Source organism: Plecotus auritus (genome assembly GCF_963455305.1).
Source record: "Plecotus auritus genome assembly, chromosome: 15".
NCBI lineage: Eukaryota > Metazoa > Chordata > Mammalia > Chiroptera > Vespertilionidae > Plecotus > Plecotus auritus.
The window spans coordinates 12,565,295-12,582,696 of NC_137781.1; the positions used below are offsets into that span (position 1 = coordinate 12,565,295).

Consider the following 17,402-nt stretch of genomic DNA (forward strand, 5'->3'; position numbering starts at 1 on the left):
TTCTCAGCCCTCTAGGAAAGCCGCTGCGCTTATCTGCTCCCCGTTCTTGGTTATGTTTGATGAGATCTGGCTTTATTTAAAAAAAAAAAAAAAAAAAAAAAAGGCATCTGTGCTGAGAATACCCTTTGCACCCTCTGTGCCCTGGCTGAGTTAGAAACGCCCTGTGAAGAATCGGGGCTCCAGATGCCTCCAGAAGGCTCTTTTCCTCCTCTTCCATGTGGATGGATCTCTTCTGACCTAGCCAAGCCCGCCCCTCACCAGCTTCCCTCAGCCAGGGCTGCAGAGCCTGGGACGAAAGTACAGTAGCTTCTTTTTTAAATTTAATTTTTTTAATTTTTATGTTTTTAAAAAAATATGTTTTTATTGGTTTTAGAGAGAGGAAGGGAGAGGGAGAGAGGGGTAGAAACATCAATGATGAGAAAGAATCTTGGATCGGCTGCCTCCTGCGCACCGCCTACTCGGGATTGATCCTGCAACCTGGGCATGTGCCCTGACCCGGAATTGAACTGTGACCTCCTGGTTTATGGGTCAATGTTCAACCACTGAGTCACGCTGGCTGAGCCCATAGCTCTTTTTACGTCAGTTCAACGGGGGCCTGCACAGGTGGCCTCTGAGCTCTGCATGTGAGTTGCTAGCTGAGCTCAGCGGGGCCTGCAGGAGGGAGTCGCCCTATTCCTCCTGGAGCTCCCGGAGGCACAGCCAGCACAGGGCTCGCCACCCAAACAGCTGGCTGTGTGCAGACGCAGAGCCGGGGTGGAACAGGCTTGTCAACATCGTTGCAGAAAGTGCCTCAGAGGGACAATTCATCGTGACGCCACACATGACATTTGAGTGTGGAGGAGGGGAGAGGCAGGGCTTTGGGTAGAGGGACAGCAGTATGTGCACGCGCCATGTGTGTTTGAGGACACGGAGCTGTCACGAGTGAGGCAGCCTTGGGAGTGGGGGTAGAGACAGGAGCAGGAATTTGGCGGGATGATGGGGCTTCTGCGCTCCGAAAGGGACCAGAAGGTGCCGAAGGGTCGCTGTTGCCTCTCACGTTGACTTCCGTTTCTGTTTGTATTTTCCTTCCGATGAGTCAGGTGGAGTATGGCCTCTCCAGCCACTCCTCAGGGGTTTCATGTACCAGCAGGGTTGACTTGGTCCCGGATCGCATCTTCTGAGTCCCGTGACCAGAGCCATTGCCAATGGAGGTCTGATGCCGGGGCCTCTTTTTTCCCCACACTGTTCCTCACTGGTGTCTCCTAACATGTGAGGGAATTCTGGGTATAGGACCCCCCGCTGGTGACCTGCTTGTCCTGCATCTTCCCTATGTCATTCTCCTCTAATAGGAGCTGGACAGCAGGGCCCAGCAGAGAGGAGGGGAGGGAGAACCCAGGAGGGCTGTCAGGCCTCTTTCAGCCTTGTTCTAATCCCTCAAAATCTCATGCCTGTAAAAGTGGCCTCTGAGTCTCACAGAAAGGGTGAGGCTTGAGCTCTGGGATCAAAACTAGCCTGGATGGCTTTGGATCTGGGTTTCCCGGAACAGCCCTAGCCTCAGGTCATGTCCAGGGCAGGGGGTAGGCGGGGGGTGGGGGGCCCTCCACTCTGGGGTCGTTGAGTGACTGCAGGACAGCATGTGCAGGCCTTCTGTCTTCTTCCTGGGAGATTGCCCCTGAACTCCTCTGCCTCCCGGTGCAGTGGCTGGCAGGGTCCTTCCCCTGACACTCCAAGCCACTCTGTTGGGTGGGATGTCAGCACAGAGAGACAGTTTCTTGTCCTTAATGTCATTACCATATCTAACGAAATTAATAACAGCTCCTTCATATGTCCTAATATAAGGCCATGCTCAGATTTCCCCATTTGTGACAAAACTTGTCTTTGAATCAGGATCCAAACAGGGACCACACTTTACATTTGCTAATAAGCCTTTTAAACTTTGCGTCTAGAATAGTACCTTGTCCCATCCACTCGATTGGACCCCCCTTTTTTCACGTCACTGGTTTGTTGAGGAAACTGGGCCATGTGTCCGGAGGGTTTTCCGGGACAGTCCTGAGTTTGATTGCTTCCTGAGAACTTTCCAGGATAATTTTGGCTTTGCCTGATTGCTTCCTCAGATAATTAACTTGTTCTTTTTCAATCCCACACTTTGTAGACTAGAAATTAGCAGTAAAGACTCCATTAGGTTCGGGGTCAGTGCTGAGGAGGGGAGTCCCGTGTCCTTCACATTTCATGACTTCAGGGAGGTGCAACGTGTCTGATTGTCTCCGTTTTAATGATGCAAACCTTAGGGGGGGATTTAGACAGTGGCTTCCTGATCCCTTCATTGTAAAGTTCCCTATCTTTTACCTAATGATTTTAATATCCAATACTTGCTGCTTGAGTCACTAATATTGCGACTTGCAGAAAGGTGTTTTTCTAATGTTATTCTTTCTTTTTGTTTATTGGCTGGGATCCCTTATACATTCTTTTTTTTTTTTTTAATATATTTTATTGATTTTTTACAGAGAGGAAGGGAGAGGGATAGAGAGCTAGAAACATCGATGAGAGAGAAACATCGATCAGCTGCCTCTTGCACACCCCCTACTGGGGATGTGCCCGCAACCAAGGCACATGCCCTTGACCGGAATCGAACCTGGGACCCTTGAGTCCACAGGCCGACGCTCTATCCACTGAGCCAAACCGGTTTTGGCTCCCTTATACATTCTTTCCCTCTTCCACGAGGACTGATTACAGTTTATGTTGGAAAATGGGGTAAATACATAATTTGTTTGCCTTAGTTAACAGTTTTCACATAGTGAGGTGATACCCTAACAATCTCAAATAGTGTTTTAAGGGTCCCTCCTCTATTTTTTTTAAAATTGTGGCAAAATACACATAAAATTAACCATCCGAATCATTTTTAGTGTATAGCTCAGTAGCCTTAAGTACATTCACACTCTTTTGCAATCAGTTTCCAGAACTCGTCATCTTGCAAAACTGCAAGTCTTTCCCCATTAAACAACATTTCCTCCTCCTTCCCCCTCCAGCCCTTGGCAACTTCCTGTCTCGATGAATTTGACTGCTCTAGGTACCTCATCTAAGTGGAACCATACAGTATTTTTTTGGTGACTGGCTATTTTACTTAGCATAATGTCCTCTATGTGTCAGAATCTCATTCCTTTTTAAGGCTGAATAATATTCCACTGTACGTAAAAACCACACTTTGTTTATTCATTTGTTGATGGACACTTGGGTTACTTCCGCCTTTTGGGTATTGCGAATAATGCCATGAACGTGTGTGTACAAATACCTTTTTGAGATCCTGATTTCAATTCTTTCAGGTACATACTACTCAAAAGTGTCATTGCTGGATCACATGGGAGTTCTGTATTTAACTTTTTGAGGAATAGCCATACTGTTTTTCACAGTGGCTGCAAGATTTACAATCCCACCAACAGTGAAGAGCGCTTTCAGTTTTGCCTCATTTTCACTGACATTTGTCATTTTCTTTTTTTTTTAAATAGCAGCCATCCTAATGGGTGTCAGCGACACTCTGTTATTTTTAGTTTTAGTGTTATGAACTCATTCATTTGTTTACAATATGTTTCTTTAACTGATTTTTAGAGAGGAGGGGAGAGGGAGAGAAACATCAATGAGAAACATTGATTGGCTGCCTCCTGCACACCCCCTACTGAGGATCGAGCCCACAACCCAGGCATGTGCCCTGACTGGAAATCAGACTGTGACCTCCTGGTTCACAGACCGATGCTCAATCACTTAGCCATGCCAGCTGGGCGTCAGTCATGCATTTTGATGCTCAAGTTATCTCATCTTTTGTCCCTGGGAGTCTCTTCAAGGTGACTCCTATGTCCCTTTTTGACACAAACCAGTTAAGCCTCGAGAAGCTTCCTTCCTTTTAGCCCCAACAAGGTGCCCTGGTACATTTCTTGTGCTAAACCTAGAATCAGCCATTTCCCCAAGAAGCCAGGTTTCTTTTACTGCGGAATGGTATTTAGAGGCCACATTCTGGGCAGCAGAGATGCTCATTGCTACTCGATATATCTTTATTTCTAGGCCTTTTCAGTGGCGAGAGCTAAGAAATAGAAGTTTTTAAAAAGAGGAAAGAGCCCAGCCGGTGTGGGTCAGTGGTTGGGCATTGACCCATGAACTGAGAGGTCATGGTTTGATTCCCGGTGAGGGCACATGCCTGGGTTCTGGGCTCGATCCCCAGTAGGGGGCATGCAGGGGGCAGCTGATTGATATTTCTCTCATGGATGTTCTATGTCTCTATCCCTCTCCTTTCCTCTCTCTATAAAATCAATAAAGAAGTCATATTTTAAAATAAAAAGAAGAGAAAAGAAAGATCATGAGTTTACGCTGGTATTCAGATGTAAGATTATAGAGCGCTTATGGAACTGATTTTATACTAAAAGTCTTGGTTCCTAAGATTTTCCTTTTACACACACAAATATACACACAAATTTCAAAGTATCAAAACCAATATTATTTGTAACATGAAGACAACTGCAGAAAGGTGAAGGTGTGTTTGTAAGTCTTCCTGTCCTCAGGATGTATCTCATTAAAGACATATAGGTCAAGATGTTGTATTTGAAAGGTTACTGGGAGTACAATAATCCTTTTTTTCTATGTAGTTTATATAGTTACCTGAGGTATAGTTAGGTTATATGTTTCTGTTTTCCAATTTTTAGGGAATGCTTTTGGTTATTTAATTTCATATTACTTAAAAATTATGTAAAACATCTGATTCCGCCCTAGCCAGTTTGGCTCAGTGGATAGAGCATCAGCCTTTGGACTGAAGGTTCCCAGGTTCAATTCTGGTCAAGGGCACGTACCTCAGTTGCAAGCTCCTGGCCCTGGTCAGGGGCATGTGGAAGGCAACCAATCGATGTGTCTCTCTCACATCAGTGTTTCTCTCTGTCTCTCCCTCTTGGACTGAGGGATACCCGCCCCCCCCCCAACACACACGAATTTCGTGCACCTGGCCTCTAGTATAAGAATATAATAAAGTTAGCGTCTCATTCCTTTTTGCACTTGGCTGACTTGAATCATTATCCAAATAAATGCCATACACTGGAGTTACTGAAAATTTCTCTTAAATCAAATCAAAAGTTCCCTTCCCTCTTTTTTTCCCCCCTTGTAATTTATTTGTACAAAGAGCTGGGTTTGTCCTGTAGAGGCCCCCCATTCTGGATTTTGCTGATTAAAGCAGAGATCCTTTTCTGTCCTCCCTAACGACTTGTCCTTCTGCACAACTCCTCAGACCCAGGTCACCCCCCTCCCCGCCCCCCGCCAACCCCAAGTGAGAGCACCGTTGCCTCCTCTTTGCTAAGAAGGACTTCTCCAGATGTGGGCACCGCTCAGCCCGTTGCTCCTCCCTCTGGCTGTCTGGGCTCCGCCCATTAGAACTTCAGTGAGTCTGGCTGTAGGACTCCTTCCCCTGGTTCCACCCCTGCCACCCAGAGTGGGTAGACAGGGCTGAGGAAATGGAAGCTGGCAAGGCCCCTCCGTCAGCGTGCCCTTGGGGCTTCTGCAGGCCGTCGGGGCATGCTCCGGGGCACGCTCTGGTCCCCGTAGGAAGTCACCGAACCATCTGACAAGGTGTTGAGTAGGAACCGCCTCTGCCAAGGCAGGGTGAGGACCTGGCGAGTCTGGCAGTGAAGTGAGATCTTAAGACTTCAAGAAAGGCCTTAGGCCCCTGGAGAGGAAAAGCTGGCCCTCTGCCAAGCCAGAGGGAAGAAACGCACAGTCCTCGCGCAGGACTAATCAGGAAAACAGGGTCAGGCCTGTCTGTGATTAATAAGATAAGGCTTGCTGGGGTCAGTATCAACACTTTAAAAAAACAGATGGTTTTTAAATTGATTTCAAAGTGGGGGTGGGGGGAGAGAGAGAGAGAGAGAGAGAGAGGCATCAATGATGAGAGAATCATCGATCGGCTGCCTCCTGCACACCCCCTACCCGGGACTGAGGCCGGACCCCTGACTGGGAATGGAACCGTAACCTCCTAGTTCATGGGTTGACGCTCAACCCCTGAGCCACACCGGCCGGGCAGTACCAACACTCTTAATGAGGTCTAGGGTGTCACGTACCCTAAGAGAATAGTTGCGGGGTGTGGAGGTCATTCTGACCCATGCCCTGGGGAAGCCACGTGGTTGGAGAGCCACGGCCTGCGGCACCTGCGTGAACCGTCCTCTCCGTGTTCTTTCCTAGACGTGCCCGGTGTGCCAGATGCTGCTGCCCAACCAGTGCAGTTTCTGTGCCCACCAGCGGATCCACACACACAAGTCCCCGTACTGCTGTCCAGAGTGTGGAGCCCTCTGCCGCTCTGCCTACTTCCAGACCCACGTGAAGGAGAACTGCCTGCACTATGCCCGCAAGGTGGGCTACAGGTGGGTGCTGCCTGGCTCGCCGTCCTGTCCGGGGGTTGCCCAGGGGCTGGTCCTTCTCCTGGCCCAGAACTTGCCACTGAGCTTGGTCTCCAGAGCCCTGGGCTCCAGCCTAACCAGAGAAGCATGCTGATGGGTATGTGTTCTGGAGAGCAAGAAGCGCAAGGGGGAGAAGAACACGGAGTTTAAAAAAATGAAATATTAGCAAAAATCGCTTCCAAGGGGAAGTATAACATTCACTTTGTCAGCTTGGTTCTTTAGAAGATGCTAATTTAATTTGCTCACAGAGTTACTGTGTTCGGCATATTAAATGGAAAGCACTATTTCAATGATAAATTTACTAATTGCAGCACTTTGAAATGTTCCCACTTCTCGTTAACAAATGGAGTTGCAAGACTCCAAACTTGAAGGGCTCTAGTGTCCTCGTGTTGATTCGTTTTTGTCAGTTTGTGAGAAGCAAGTGACCTGAGAATGGAAAAAATGGTCAGCCTCAGAGTAAGAGCAAGAAAAGTCTATTTGAGACTGACTCTCCCCCATTGTGTCAGACATATATAAGCAAGAAGTCATTTTCAGGAAAAAGAATAGGGGGAAAACGCCCTCCAAAGCTCACTGATCTCTTACTTTCACATCGCCCCCACCAGTTCTCCTGTGCTGGCTTACTGCATTTGGGAGTTACTATATTTCATGGTTTATTTTATCACTTTCACTTCTGAAACGTAATTTTGCCCAAATTTAGTAAGGTTTTCTTCTCTTTGGTATTTAAAAAAATTTATTGCTTTAGTCCATTTAACTTTTCTTTAGTTCTTACTATTGTCTTTAGCATTGTGCCAGACACTGAAGATATAAAAATGATTAAGACACATCCCCTGAGCTCAAGGGGGCTTCTGTCTGGTAGGTTATAAACATGTACACAGAAATTGTAACTCGGAGTGGTAAGTCCCATATGGAGGAATGGTCCAGGAAAACTTGAGAGAGGGGATATTAGGAGGTTTTCAGACAGAAGAAAGGGAGAGTATGTCTGGACCAAGGGTATGGGCGGGATACCAGCACACACCAGAGGGGTTATGGGAAGCTCAGCATTTCTGCTGAGGTGGGTCAGGATGAATGGGGGAGAGGTGAGAAATGAGACCCGGAGTTTACGGTAGAGGCCAGGCCTTGCACAGCCTTGTATTCCTTGGTAGACGTTTGGTCTTTATCCAGTGGACAGTTGATTGGCTAGAAAGTTTCTGGGAAGCTGACACGTTATGTTAAAGAGGGTGGAGACTGGAGACTGTTTGAGAAGCACGTGTGACGGTCCAGGGAGATGCCCAGGGCTTCAGCTCAGGCATGGACTTGGGACGGAGGGAAGGTAGAGTTGCGAGAAATTCAGGAAGTGTGAGCGTTAGGGTTCGATGATAGCTTGTGATGGGGGTGAGGACGGGGAGGGTTAGTGATGACTCCAGCTTTCTATCTTGCTATGAACATTTCCAAATGAAGACTAATTTCTTTGCATGTTATGGAGAACAGAGACTCTAAAGTGCATGAGAAACAAAACGGCCACAGGTTGTGTGGAGCCCTTGCCGCCATGTTGCAGAAGAGCAGGGATTGGCAGCCTCCAGGCTACATTTTAAACCAAACACCTGACGAGTGTTTTCACCGTGTCCTGTAACATAAATATCGTGCTAACTGTGACTTAAGTGTGTGCTGCTGTTTCCGAGATCCAATTCAATAGACATGCAATCAACACTAAGATTTTTAACTTTGAATCTATACAGGAGGATTAATAGAGTTTTTTGTTTTCTAGTTATTTTATTTACTTTCTTATATAAGAGTAAAAGGAAACTGTTTCAAAAGCAATTTAGTTTTTCAAGCCTTTTTGTAAGAAATGTCAGCTAAAATGTATTGAGAGTCAGCTATGTATTCTGGAAGGATTACTGAATATAACAGAAATTAAAATCTCCAATGACCTGTTATTGCATTCCAAAGACATACACACTAATACACTAATACAGTTAAGACTTTCTATTATTAATATACTAGAGGCCCAAAGCATGAAAATTTGTGCAAGAGTGGGCCTTCCTTCCCCCAGCTGCTGGCACCGCCAGCTTCCCTCCGGCACCCGGGACCCGGGCTTCCCTCCTCCGGCCACCTGCAGGCACCCGGGACCCAGGCCAGCTTCCTCCCGCCTGGCTTTGTCAGGAAGGATGTCCGGAAGATGCCTGGTCTAATTAGCATATTACCCTTTTATTATTATAGATTTTTTGGTAACAGCTTTATTCAGATATAACTTACATACCATACAGTTCACTACTTAAAGTGTCCAATCTCATGATTTTCAGTATATTCAGAGTTATATATTCACCCAAAAAATCTCTGTATTCACTATTTTCCCACCGCCCCGCCCCCCAGTCCATAAGCAACAACTAATTTACTCTCTGTCTTGTAGATTTATCTTGGACATTTCATATAAATGGATCATATAATATGTGCTCTAAGCATAATATTTTCAAGATTCATCCATGTTGTAACATATGTACAGTATTTCATTCTGTTTTATGGCTGAATGATATCCTATTGGGTGTATATACTACATGTTGTTTATCCATTTGTCAGTTGATAGGCACCTTTTGGCTATTACGAAAAACGCTGCTAATGAATATTTATGTACGAGTTCTTGTGTGGGTATATGTTTTCAGTTTTTGTGGGTACATACCTAGGAGTAGAATAGCTGGAGGGAGAAAGCGGGGTAGGGAGGGTGGGAGAGGGAGAGGGAGAGGGAGAGGGTGAGAGAGAGAGAACATTTATACATTGATCAGTTTCCTCCCATATGCCTCTGCTGGGGATCGAACCCGAAACCCAGGTATGTGAACTGACCAGAAATCGAACCCGAGACCTGCTGGTGCAGGGGACGATGCTCCAACCAATTGAGCCACCTGGCCAGGACTCAGTTTAACTTTTTGAGCAACTGCCAGACTGTTTCCCAGAGTGGCTGTACCATGTTTACGTTCCCACCAACAGTGTGTGAGGGTTCCGCTTTCTCTACATCCTCGCCAACATTCGTCCTGACTTTTGATTCTAGCCATCCTTGCGGGTGTAAATGGTGTCTCATTATGGTTTTTATTTGGCTTTTCCTGATGGCTTATGGTGTTGAGCATCTATTTGTATATCTCCTTTGGAGGAATGTCTGTTCAGATCTTTTGCCCATTTTTAAATTGGGTTATTTGTTTTATTATCAAGTCGTAAGAGTTCTTTGTATATTCAGGATACAAGTACCTTGTCAGATACATTATTTGCAAATATTTTCTCTTGTTCTGTAAGTATTAATATTTTAAAATAAATTCTCAAAAAGTACCTATGTTCCATTTCATTGAGCTTTACTACAATTTTACAGTATTATTTTTTATATTACTTTTGCTTTTTCTTGAAGACAATGTAAAAAGCCTGTATATTTTATATGTTTTTTATGTTTATGTATTCTATGCGTAATGTGTGTGTGTATATATATATATATATATATATATATATATGTTATATATATATATTTAGGGTTGTATAAATTATTCTCTCTGTTGATAATTTGGGGAGTGGCCAATGATGTCATAAGGGAACAAGTTTAGGCTGTCTTAAATAATATGTTATTTTCTTATTATTTGTGATTGTTAGCAAAATTAAAGTTTTTACTGCTCTTTCTCTTTTCTAAAACTACATATCTCACAGCATATGATTCTATCATTGTTTTCTCCTTTTTCTTAACAATTTGGTAAAGACTTGTGTCATGGGGTTGGATTTCTCTCTCTCTCCACTGAGGCTGCTCAGCGTGCATTTCCCCCTTCACATTCTTACTTTCAGTGCGGTCTCTCTGAAGAGCGTGTCTGCTGGTACATAGGGTGTATTTTCAGGGGAGTTTGTGAAGAGGGTACTTACACTGCTCCTGCAGTTCGGTCAAACTGCACAAATAAGGCCACTTAGGAGCCTCTGCACATACCGGTGTCCCTGGCCACTGTGGAGGAATTTGGAAATACGTGGATTTTCCCCTCAGAATACCTTGTGGTGTGGAAGTTACTCTGTGTGCTAGGGTTGGTCGCTATATTGTTTGACAGGAGAGAAAAGTGAAAAATATAACTAAGTCAGTAGTTTGTATAGAAACTGCGGCAGGTACAGGTGTAGTGATGAGTGTTCATCGGCGTTCATTGCAGACAGCTTTCTGGTTCTGCGGGCTGCTCCTCACTGCTCATACGTTTGTTTGCAGACCCTGCCACCTCCTCCACGCACACACACGCGCACACACACGCACACATGCACACGCGCGCGCGCACATACATGCGCGGAAGGAAAACAAAGACGCTGGTCAGGATTCTGTGACGGTTTGTGTGGATCGCGAGAGAGTTCTTAAGTGAAGGCACGTCCTTTCCTTCAGGGACGCGGCAGCCCCTCTCCGAGAGCTCCCAGAGGTCACGGTGGTGGGGCAGGCGTGTTGCAGGCAGTGTTGCCGCAAGAGGGAGGTCGGCGGTGTTTTCTCCTGGAGGGACACCTGTGTGTGAGTCTACGGGCAGGAGGAAGGACTGAGCATGAGAGGGTGTGTCTCTGTGGGTTCAGGTTGGCAAGGAGGCAGGTCACATGCTGAAAGGCAGTGTTTATAGAGAGATATCTGAAGTCAAAAGAAGAGTCCAACACGGCCTCAATTTCAGAAAAATGGTTGCAGACAGTTCACACATAATAAAAAATGATATATCCGCTAAACGAAACTCAGAAAATAGAAATTAGTAGGGAGAAGCAGAAATGAAAAGTTGCCCACCAAGGAGACATCACAGCACTGATGGGCTGCATGGTCCAGAATGGCACCAGCCACTGGCTACTGAGCACTTGAAATGTGGCCAGTAAGTCTGGCCGTTTCATTTTATCATTTAAATTTGAAGAGCAACATGGATGTTGCAGCATAGGACATTTCCGTCATCAGAGCAAGGGCCACTGGACAGGGATGCTCTAGAGTGTTTATTCCTGGACCGGGGGCCATTTGTTTTAATGTGGTTGTTATGGGGAGCTTAGCATTTCTTTACTGTTTTTCATTCGGCGACTATCGCTGCTTACCGAGTACCAGCCTGCGGGAGGCCCCGGCTTTGTACAGCCTCTTGAAATTCCTCTTGCAGTTGTACCACGTTAAATGAATACTGTTTGTGTCATTTTTTTTACCACTCCCTCCCTTCTCCACCCCCACCATCTTCTCTTAGCTAGGCCCAAGTTTTTGGTTTGCAGACGAATATCCTCTGGCCAATGAGGGGAGGGGAGGGCTTCTCCCCGCTTCTCTACCAGGTGTGGCCCTGGGCTTGGGGGGCCCTGGGCGACCGCATTATGCCAGACAGCAGCAGGCAGGCTCTCGGCATGTATGAGTGAAGGACGGAAAGTGAAGCATCAGAACCGTAGGGTAGTTTGGGGGCCACCCGCCTTCTCCGATGAGTGGTGGTGTGACCGTGAGTCCCAACACGGCTCTGTTCTTTCCCCCATCCCTCCTTTTCCAGGACCATCTCTGGATCTAACCTCCACTCCTCCCCGCCCCTCCCCTGTCATTCAGGTGCATCCACTGTGGGGTCGTCCACTTGACCTTGGCCTTGCTGAAAAGCCACATCCAGGAGAAACACTGCCAGGTTTTCCACAAATGTGCTTTCTGCCCCATGGCCTTCAAGACTGCCAGCAGCACCGCGGACCACAGCGCCACCCAGCACCCCACCCAGCCCCACAAACCCTCCCAGTGAGTGCAGCCTCGGGGCCAGCAGGCCTGGGGGCAGAGCCCAGTGGCCTGGGTGCTGTAGGGGAAGGTGTTGGGTCCGACTGGGAGCCGGGGCTAGTGGCAGAGATGTCTGGAGTCCACGGAAGACATCCCGAGACCGGGGAGAATCCACACTGGCTCAGAGTAGTGCTTTCCCAAGCCCGACCCTGGTTCAGAGAGAGCGGAGACGGGGTGGAGGGCCGCGTGGTTCTGCCAGCAGAGCCCTGGCCACCTCACGCCCTGGGGCTTGTCCCACAGGCTCATGTACAAGTGCTCCTGCGAGATGATCTTCAACAAGAAGAGGCACATGCAGCAGCATTTTTACCAGAATGCCAGCCAGGCACAGGTGGGCGTCTTCAAGTGCCCCGAGTGCCCGCTCTTGTTCCTGCAGAAGCCGGAGCTGATGCAACACGTCAAGGTGGGTGGCCTTGCGGGAGGAGGCTGAGAGGAGGGCGCTTGCCTCAGGCCCGGGGGGTCTGACTCTGTGCCTCTTTCCCCTTGCCCAGTCAGTAACCGCTCTCCCCATCCCCAGAGCACGCACGGTGTTCCCCGAAACGTGGAAGAGCTGTCAAGCCTCCAGTCTTCAGCAGACACGTCCTCCAGCCGCCCTGGTTCTCGAGTTTCCACAGAGCCCCCTGCCACTAGCGTGGCTTCTCGGGGCAGCTCCCTGCCGTCCGGCCGCTGGGGCAGGTCCGAGGCCCATCGCAGGGCTGAGGGCAAGCCCCGGCTGAGGAGCACTGGCTGGACCTGCCAGGAGTGCCAGGAGTGGGTTCCTGACCGGGAGAGCTATGTGTCCCACATGAAGAAGAGCCACGGTCGGGTAAGTGCAGTCCCAGGTCCCAGGGCCGCGCCAGGTTCTCTGGACTCCTCTCCTGTGGGGTCAGCGGCCCCTTATGCGGCCAGCCCCTTAGGATTCCTGGTGCTTTGGGCAGGGTGGGTTCCACAGATTTTGAGGTCTGTGGGGCATCCTTTCTGCCCGTGTCATCTGAGAAGGGGGCACACCCAGAACTCTCCTACAGTTCTGATGCTTCGCTTTCTGTGACCTGCAGACACTGAAGCGGTACCCGTGTCGGCAGTGTGAGCAGTCCTTCCACACCCCCAGCAGCCTGCGCAAACACATCCGCAACAACCACGACACCGTCAAGAAAGTCTACACGTGTGGGTGAGTCTCCGCAGGGGAAGCCGGGAGGTCTGAGACCCAAAAAGACTGTCCGTGGCGTTTCTCTATTCTGAGATCAGCGATCAAAGGCGAGAGATAAGCATGGAAAAGTGCTGTGGCTAGTTCAGAAATCAAGGCAGGTCAAAACCAGCTCCCAGAACTGGGGGCTTCTGAGGCCTTCCCCCTCCCGCCCCCCTAACCCTGGCTGCACTGCCGGTCAGTGGTGAAGGGCCCTGGGTTTACGAGGAGCGGTGTGTGACCGTGAGCCCGGCAGCACCACCTGCCTGTGCTCCAGCACATACGCTGGCCTCATGCTGACCACCAGCCCAGCACCCGGACCGCTGGGCAGTGCTACCAGGCAGTGGAGGGTAAGCTCACGGCCGAGGGCCAGTGCACACATTCTGACCTGCTGTTGTCTGTCACCTCGGCTGGCTTGCTGCCTAGAGTGCTCTGGGGAGTACCTAGCACTCCCCGCCAGCCTGAGGACCACCCAGCCCGCTCTCTGTCTGCTCCAGACTCTCAGCTCCGGAGCCAGAAGCAGCGTCAACCTCTGCCTGCCTGCCTGGCTCCGCTGGGTGCGGCGGCCTGTCATCTCACACCATTTCGTTGGCCGTCCTTTCGCAGGTATTGCACAGAGGACAGCCCCAGCTTCCCTCGGCCCTCCCTCCTGGAGAGCCACATCAGCCTTATGCATGGCATCAGAAACCCTGATTTGAGCCAGACGTCCAAAGTCAGACCTCCGGGTGGACATTCCCCTCAGGTGAGCGTGGGGCCCTTGCCCACCAGAGCAGCTTGCTCAGTGAGGCCTGGCGCTGGAGGGGCACTGGGAAGGCCACAGGGCGCCCATTGGTCATTGTGGCCATGTCTCAACAGCCCTGACAACTTCCCTCAATGTGGGTCGCTCTCGAGCCTGTGTGACCCCACCTGGGACTGCACACAAGTGAAGGACAGGGACAGAGACCCGCGAAGCAACGCATTGCCTCTTGGTCCTGCTGTTTCCCTGTCGCTGGGAGCCTTTCCTTAGGGGTGGGCTGTGCTCAGTGACGGGGGAGCTTTCTCACACAGCAGTCTGCTCCTGCCTCACTGAAGTCCTAGGAGTGGGCGGGGGCTGATTGTCGGGGGACAATGGCCAAGCTTTGCCGACCCCTACCCCCACTCCTACACTGGTTGTGGGAAGAGCCATACTCCAACACCTGCTCTCCTGGACCCTTGTTCTATGTTGTTTGTTTATTTTTAAATATATTTTTATTGATTTCAGAGAGGAAGGGAGAGGGAGAGAAACATCAATGATGAACGAGAATCATAGATCGGCTGCCTCCTGCATGCCCTCTATTGGGAATCGAGCCCACAACCCCGGCATGTGCCCTTGACCGGAATCAAACCCAGGACCCTTCAATCCACAGGCTGACACTCTGTCCACTGAGCCAAACCAGCCCTGTTCCAGGCCCATTACCTCAGGGGCAGCCTGGCCTCCCTCTTCACTGTAGCCTCTTCCCACCCTGTGATGAGGGGTTGTGCCTCAGAGGGGCACGGCACACCTGGGGAGCTGAGAGCTCCTGGAGGTCCAGGACCGCCCATCGGGGCTGTTCAGAGAAGGGCTCTCGCTGATCAGCAAAGGCCCTTGCCCACATAGCAGGTGGGGTGTTAGTTGGCATTTTGGCAACAACTGTCTGCGATTAAAATGCACCCCCTCCCCTGCCCTCCAAAAGCACACACCCTTTGATGCAGCAAGTCGGCTTCTTGGATTTTTCTGTCCGGTGTCGTTGGCCTTGGACACAAAGAAGTGTGTTCAAGGATGTTCACTGTAGCACCGTGTTCACGACAGATGGAACGTGACTGAATGCCCGCCAGTGGGGACTGCTCATGCCCACCGTGGGCCCGCATGCTGCTGTTAGGAGAGCGTGGCCTCTGTCTCGGCCTCATGGAGACAAGCTCCGGTCATGCTGTGCCGTGAAAAGAACAGGGCGGAGGAAAGCGTGCATGCAGCGCTATCATCGTGTAGAAGAGCAGCTTTATTTCTGTAGACGTGTAGAATGTCTCTTGGAGGAGCCCAGAGCCCGGGCGATATGGCGATCTCTGGAGAGCAGGCCTGGGGCGTGGGCCGGAGGGATGTAATCTCTGTGCCCTTCCTGTATCTTTGGAATGTTGTGCCACAGCATACGTCACATTTAAAAAAGCAAATAAAAAACCCCAGACAAACCAAAGTCAAACAAGCGTTCAGGGCCGGGGTGACCCTGGCCTGGGTGGAGATTCTGCGAGGCCCTGGGCTACACTGGCCGTGGTTGGGGGCCCCTGTGTCGGGCTCAGCTTGGCCTGGACTCGGCTGACGCTGTGTGCCTTGCAGGTGAACCATCTGAAGAGACGGGTCAGCGGGGCGGAGGATGCTCCAGGCACCAACCATGGCGAGACCGTCTCCTCTGTCAAGAGGCACAAGTCCCTTTTCCAGTGCGCGAAGTGCAACTTTGCCACAGACTCGGGGATCGAGTTTCAGAGCCACATACCTCAGCACCAGGTGGACAGCTCCACGGCCCAGTGTCCCTTCTGTGGCTTGTGCTACACCTCCACCAGCTCCCTCAGCCGCCACCTCTTCATCGTCCACAAGGTGAGAGACCAGGAGGACGACGAGGAGGCGGCCGAGGCAGCAGAGGAGGCAGCAGAGCCAGAAGAGGGTTCTGGGGAGGAGGTATCCATGGAGACCAGGGAAAATGGACTGGAAGAATGTACCGGCGAGCCTTTGTCAGGTGACCCAGAGGCCAGGAGGTCACCAGGCTCGGCCCCTGAGGAGGACATTGTCCGAGACGCTCAGAGTCAACCACTGGCCTCTCAGGACCAGGACAGCCACGCACCGTCCCCTCAGGTGTGACCGGAGGTCGGGTGGTGCTGTGGGTGCTGCACCTGCCGTGTGGACAGTGGAAAATAGAAGGCTCCGCCTGGTGTGCGTGGCAGGCTGTGCCCTGGAGCCGTGTCTGCCCTGAGCTGCGGGGAGATGGGTGTGCCCCAGCCCCAGGAGGTGTGGGCTCGCCCTCACAGATCTGAATTTGTTATTTATGGCTTTGTGCTGCTTCTCAGTACCCAACTCTTGTCTGTGTCCTTCCAGCCCAGTGCTGTCCACTCCGCTTGAAACCCCTCAGCAGCTGCGCTCTTCTGGGAGGTCCCCACCTGCTGCCTTCAGCCAGGGACTCTTCCCAGCTCTCTGGGCCCACAGAGCCTGAGAAGGGGGATGGAGGGGGGCCGGCGCAGTTCCTGTTGGAGAGCTCTGCCCAGCCTGGCCTGACGAGGGCCTCAGCCACCTTGCCCATCCTTCCTGCCTTCTCTGACTCTTTCCCCCAGAGTAGTCCTGGAGAACTGGCTGTCCTGCAGGCTCTGCGTGGGTGGGAGAAGCTTCTGCAGCACCCCTGGTTGGGGCTGGGGAGCAGCAGTGCGGACCAGGCAGGCAGGCAGGCAGGCACTGAGGGGAGACCCTTCAGAAGGAATGTGCGCCTTGTCCGCGGCCGCCCTGCCTCTCCTGCCCAGGGAGTTTGGGGCCCACAGACGTTGGGATATTTGTATTCTTGCTCCTGTGCCATTAGAGAGGCTGCTGCCCCAGGCAGGCCAGCCCCTCCTCCTCCTGGCTACACTCATGTTGCTCAGACTATATTTCAAATAAAAATCTTCTTACCATGCAGGTGGGCTCTTGTATTCCTCTTCAGGTGAGCCTGGCCCCACCCTGCTCCCCCCGAGGGTCTTCCCAGACGCCCCTCATGTCCCATTGCTGCAGGAGAGCTGTGTCCCCACTGTCCACGGGGTCCTCTAGACTCTGGAGCTGTGATTAGGACACTGGGAGCCTGGGACTTCCTGACTCTCTAGAGACTGTCTGAAGGGGTGAGGGAAGGTCTTAATGCTGGTCAAGAGTCACCTTTTAGGGCCAATTGAAATTTTCTGGGCACCTCCATCTCTCCTCCAAATGGATTTTCAACCTAAGAGAGCCCTTTGCGGGAGGGAGGAATTCTGTCATGTCCTTGCAGTGTCCAAGAGGCCTGGGATTGCCACTGCCACAGGGAACTTGGTTGTGACAGACTTGGAATTAGATATTCGAGGCTGGGCTGCCTTTTCACTGATGGCAGAGTTAGGTCCTGACCCAGCACAAGGAACAGGAGGT

General features: G+C 50.5%; 1 protein-coding gene across 6 annotated transcripts in view; it reads left to right on the forward strand.

Annotated features, from left to right (window-relative positions):
* Window positions 1-16,926, forward strand: part of ZNF592 (zinc finger protein 592) — a 49,067-nt gene extending 32,141 nt beyond the window's left edge. For all 6 annotated transcript variants that reach the window (XM_080651739.1, XM_080651735.1, XM_080651738.1 and 3 more), the window contains 7 exons: window positions 6,187-6,365; window positions 11,911-12,087; window positions 12,364-12,523; window positions 12,638-12,925; window positions 13,155-13,267; window positions 13,889-14,024; window positions 15,609-16,926. In XM_080651739.1, coding sequence (XP_080507865.1) covers window positions 6,187-6,365; window positions 11,911-12,087; window positions 12,364-12,523; window positions 12,638-12,925; window positions 13,155-13,267; window positions 13,889-14,024; window positions 15,609-16,127 — 1,572 coding nt within the window. In that variant the 3' untranslated portion in view covers window positions 16,128-16,926. The remainder of the gene's footprint in view (window positions 1-6,186; window positions 6,366-11,910; window positions 12,088-12,363; window positions 12,524-12,637; window positions 12,926-13,154; window positions 13,268-13,888; window positions 14,025-15,608) is intronic.
* The last annotated feature ends 476 nt before the right edge of the window (window positions 16,927-17,402 follow it).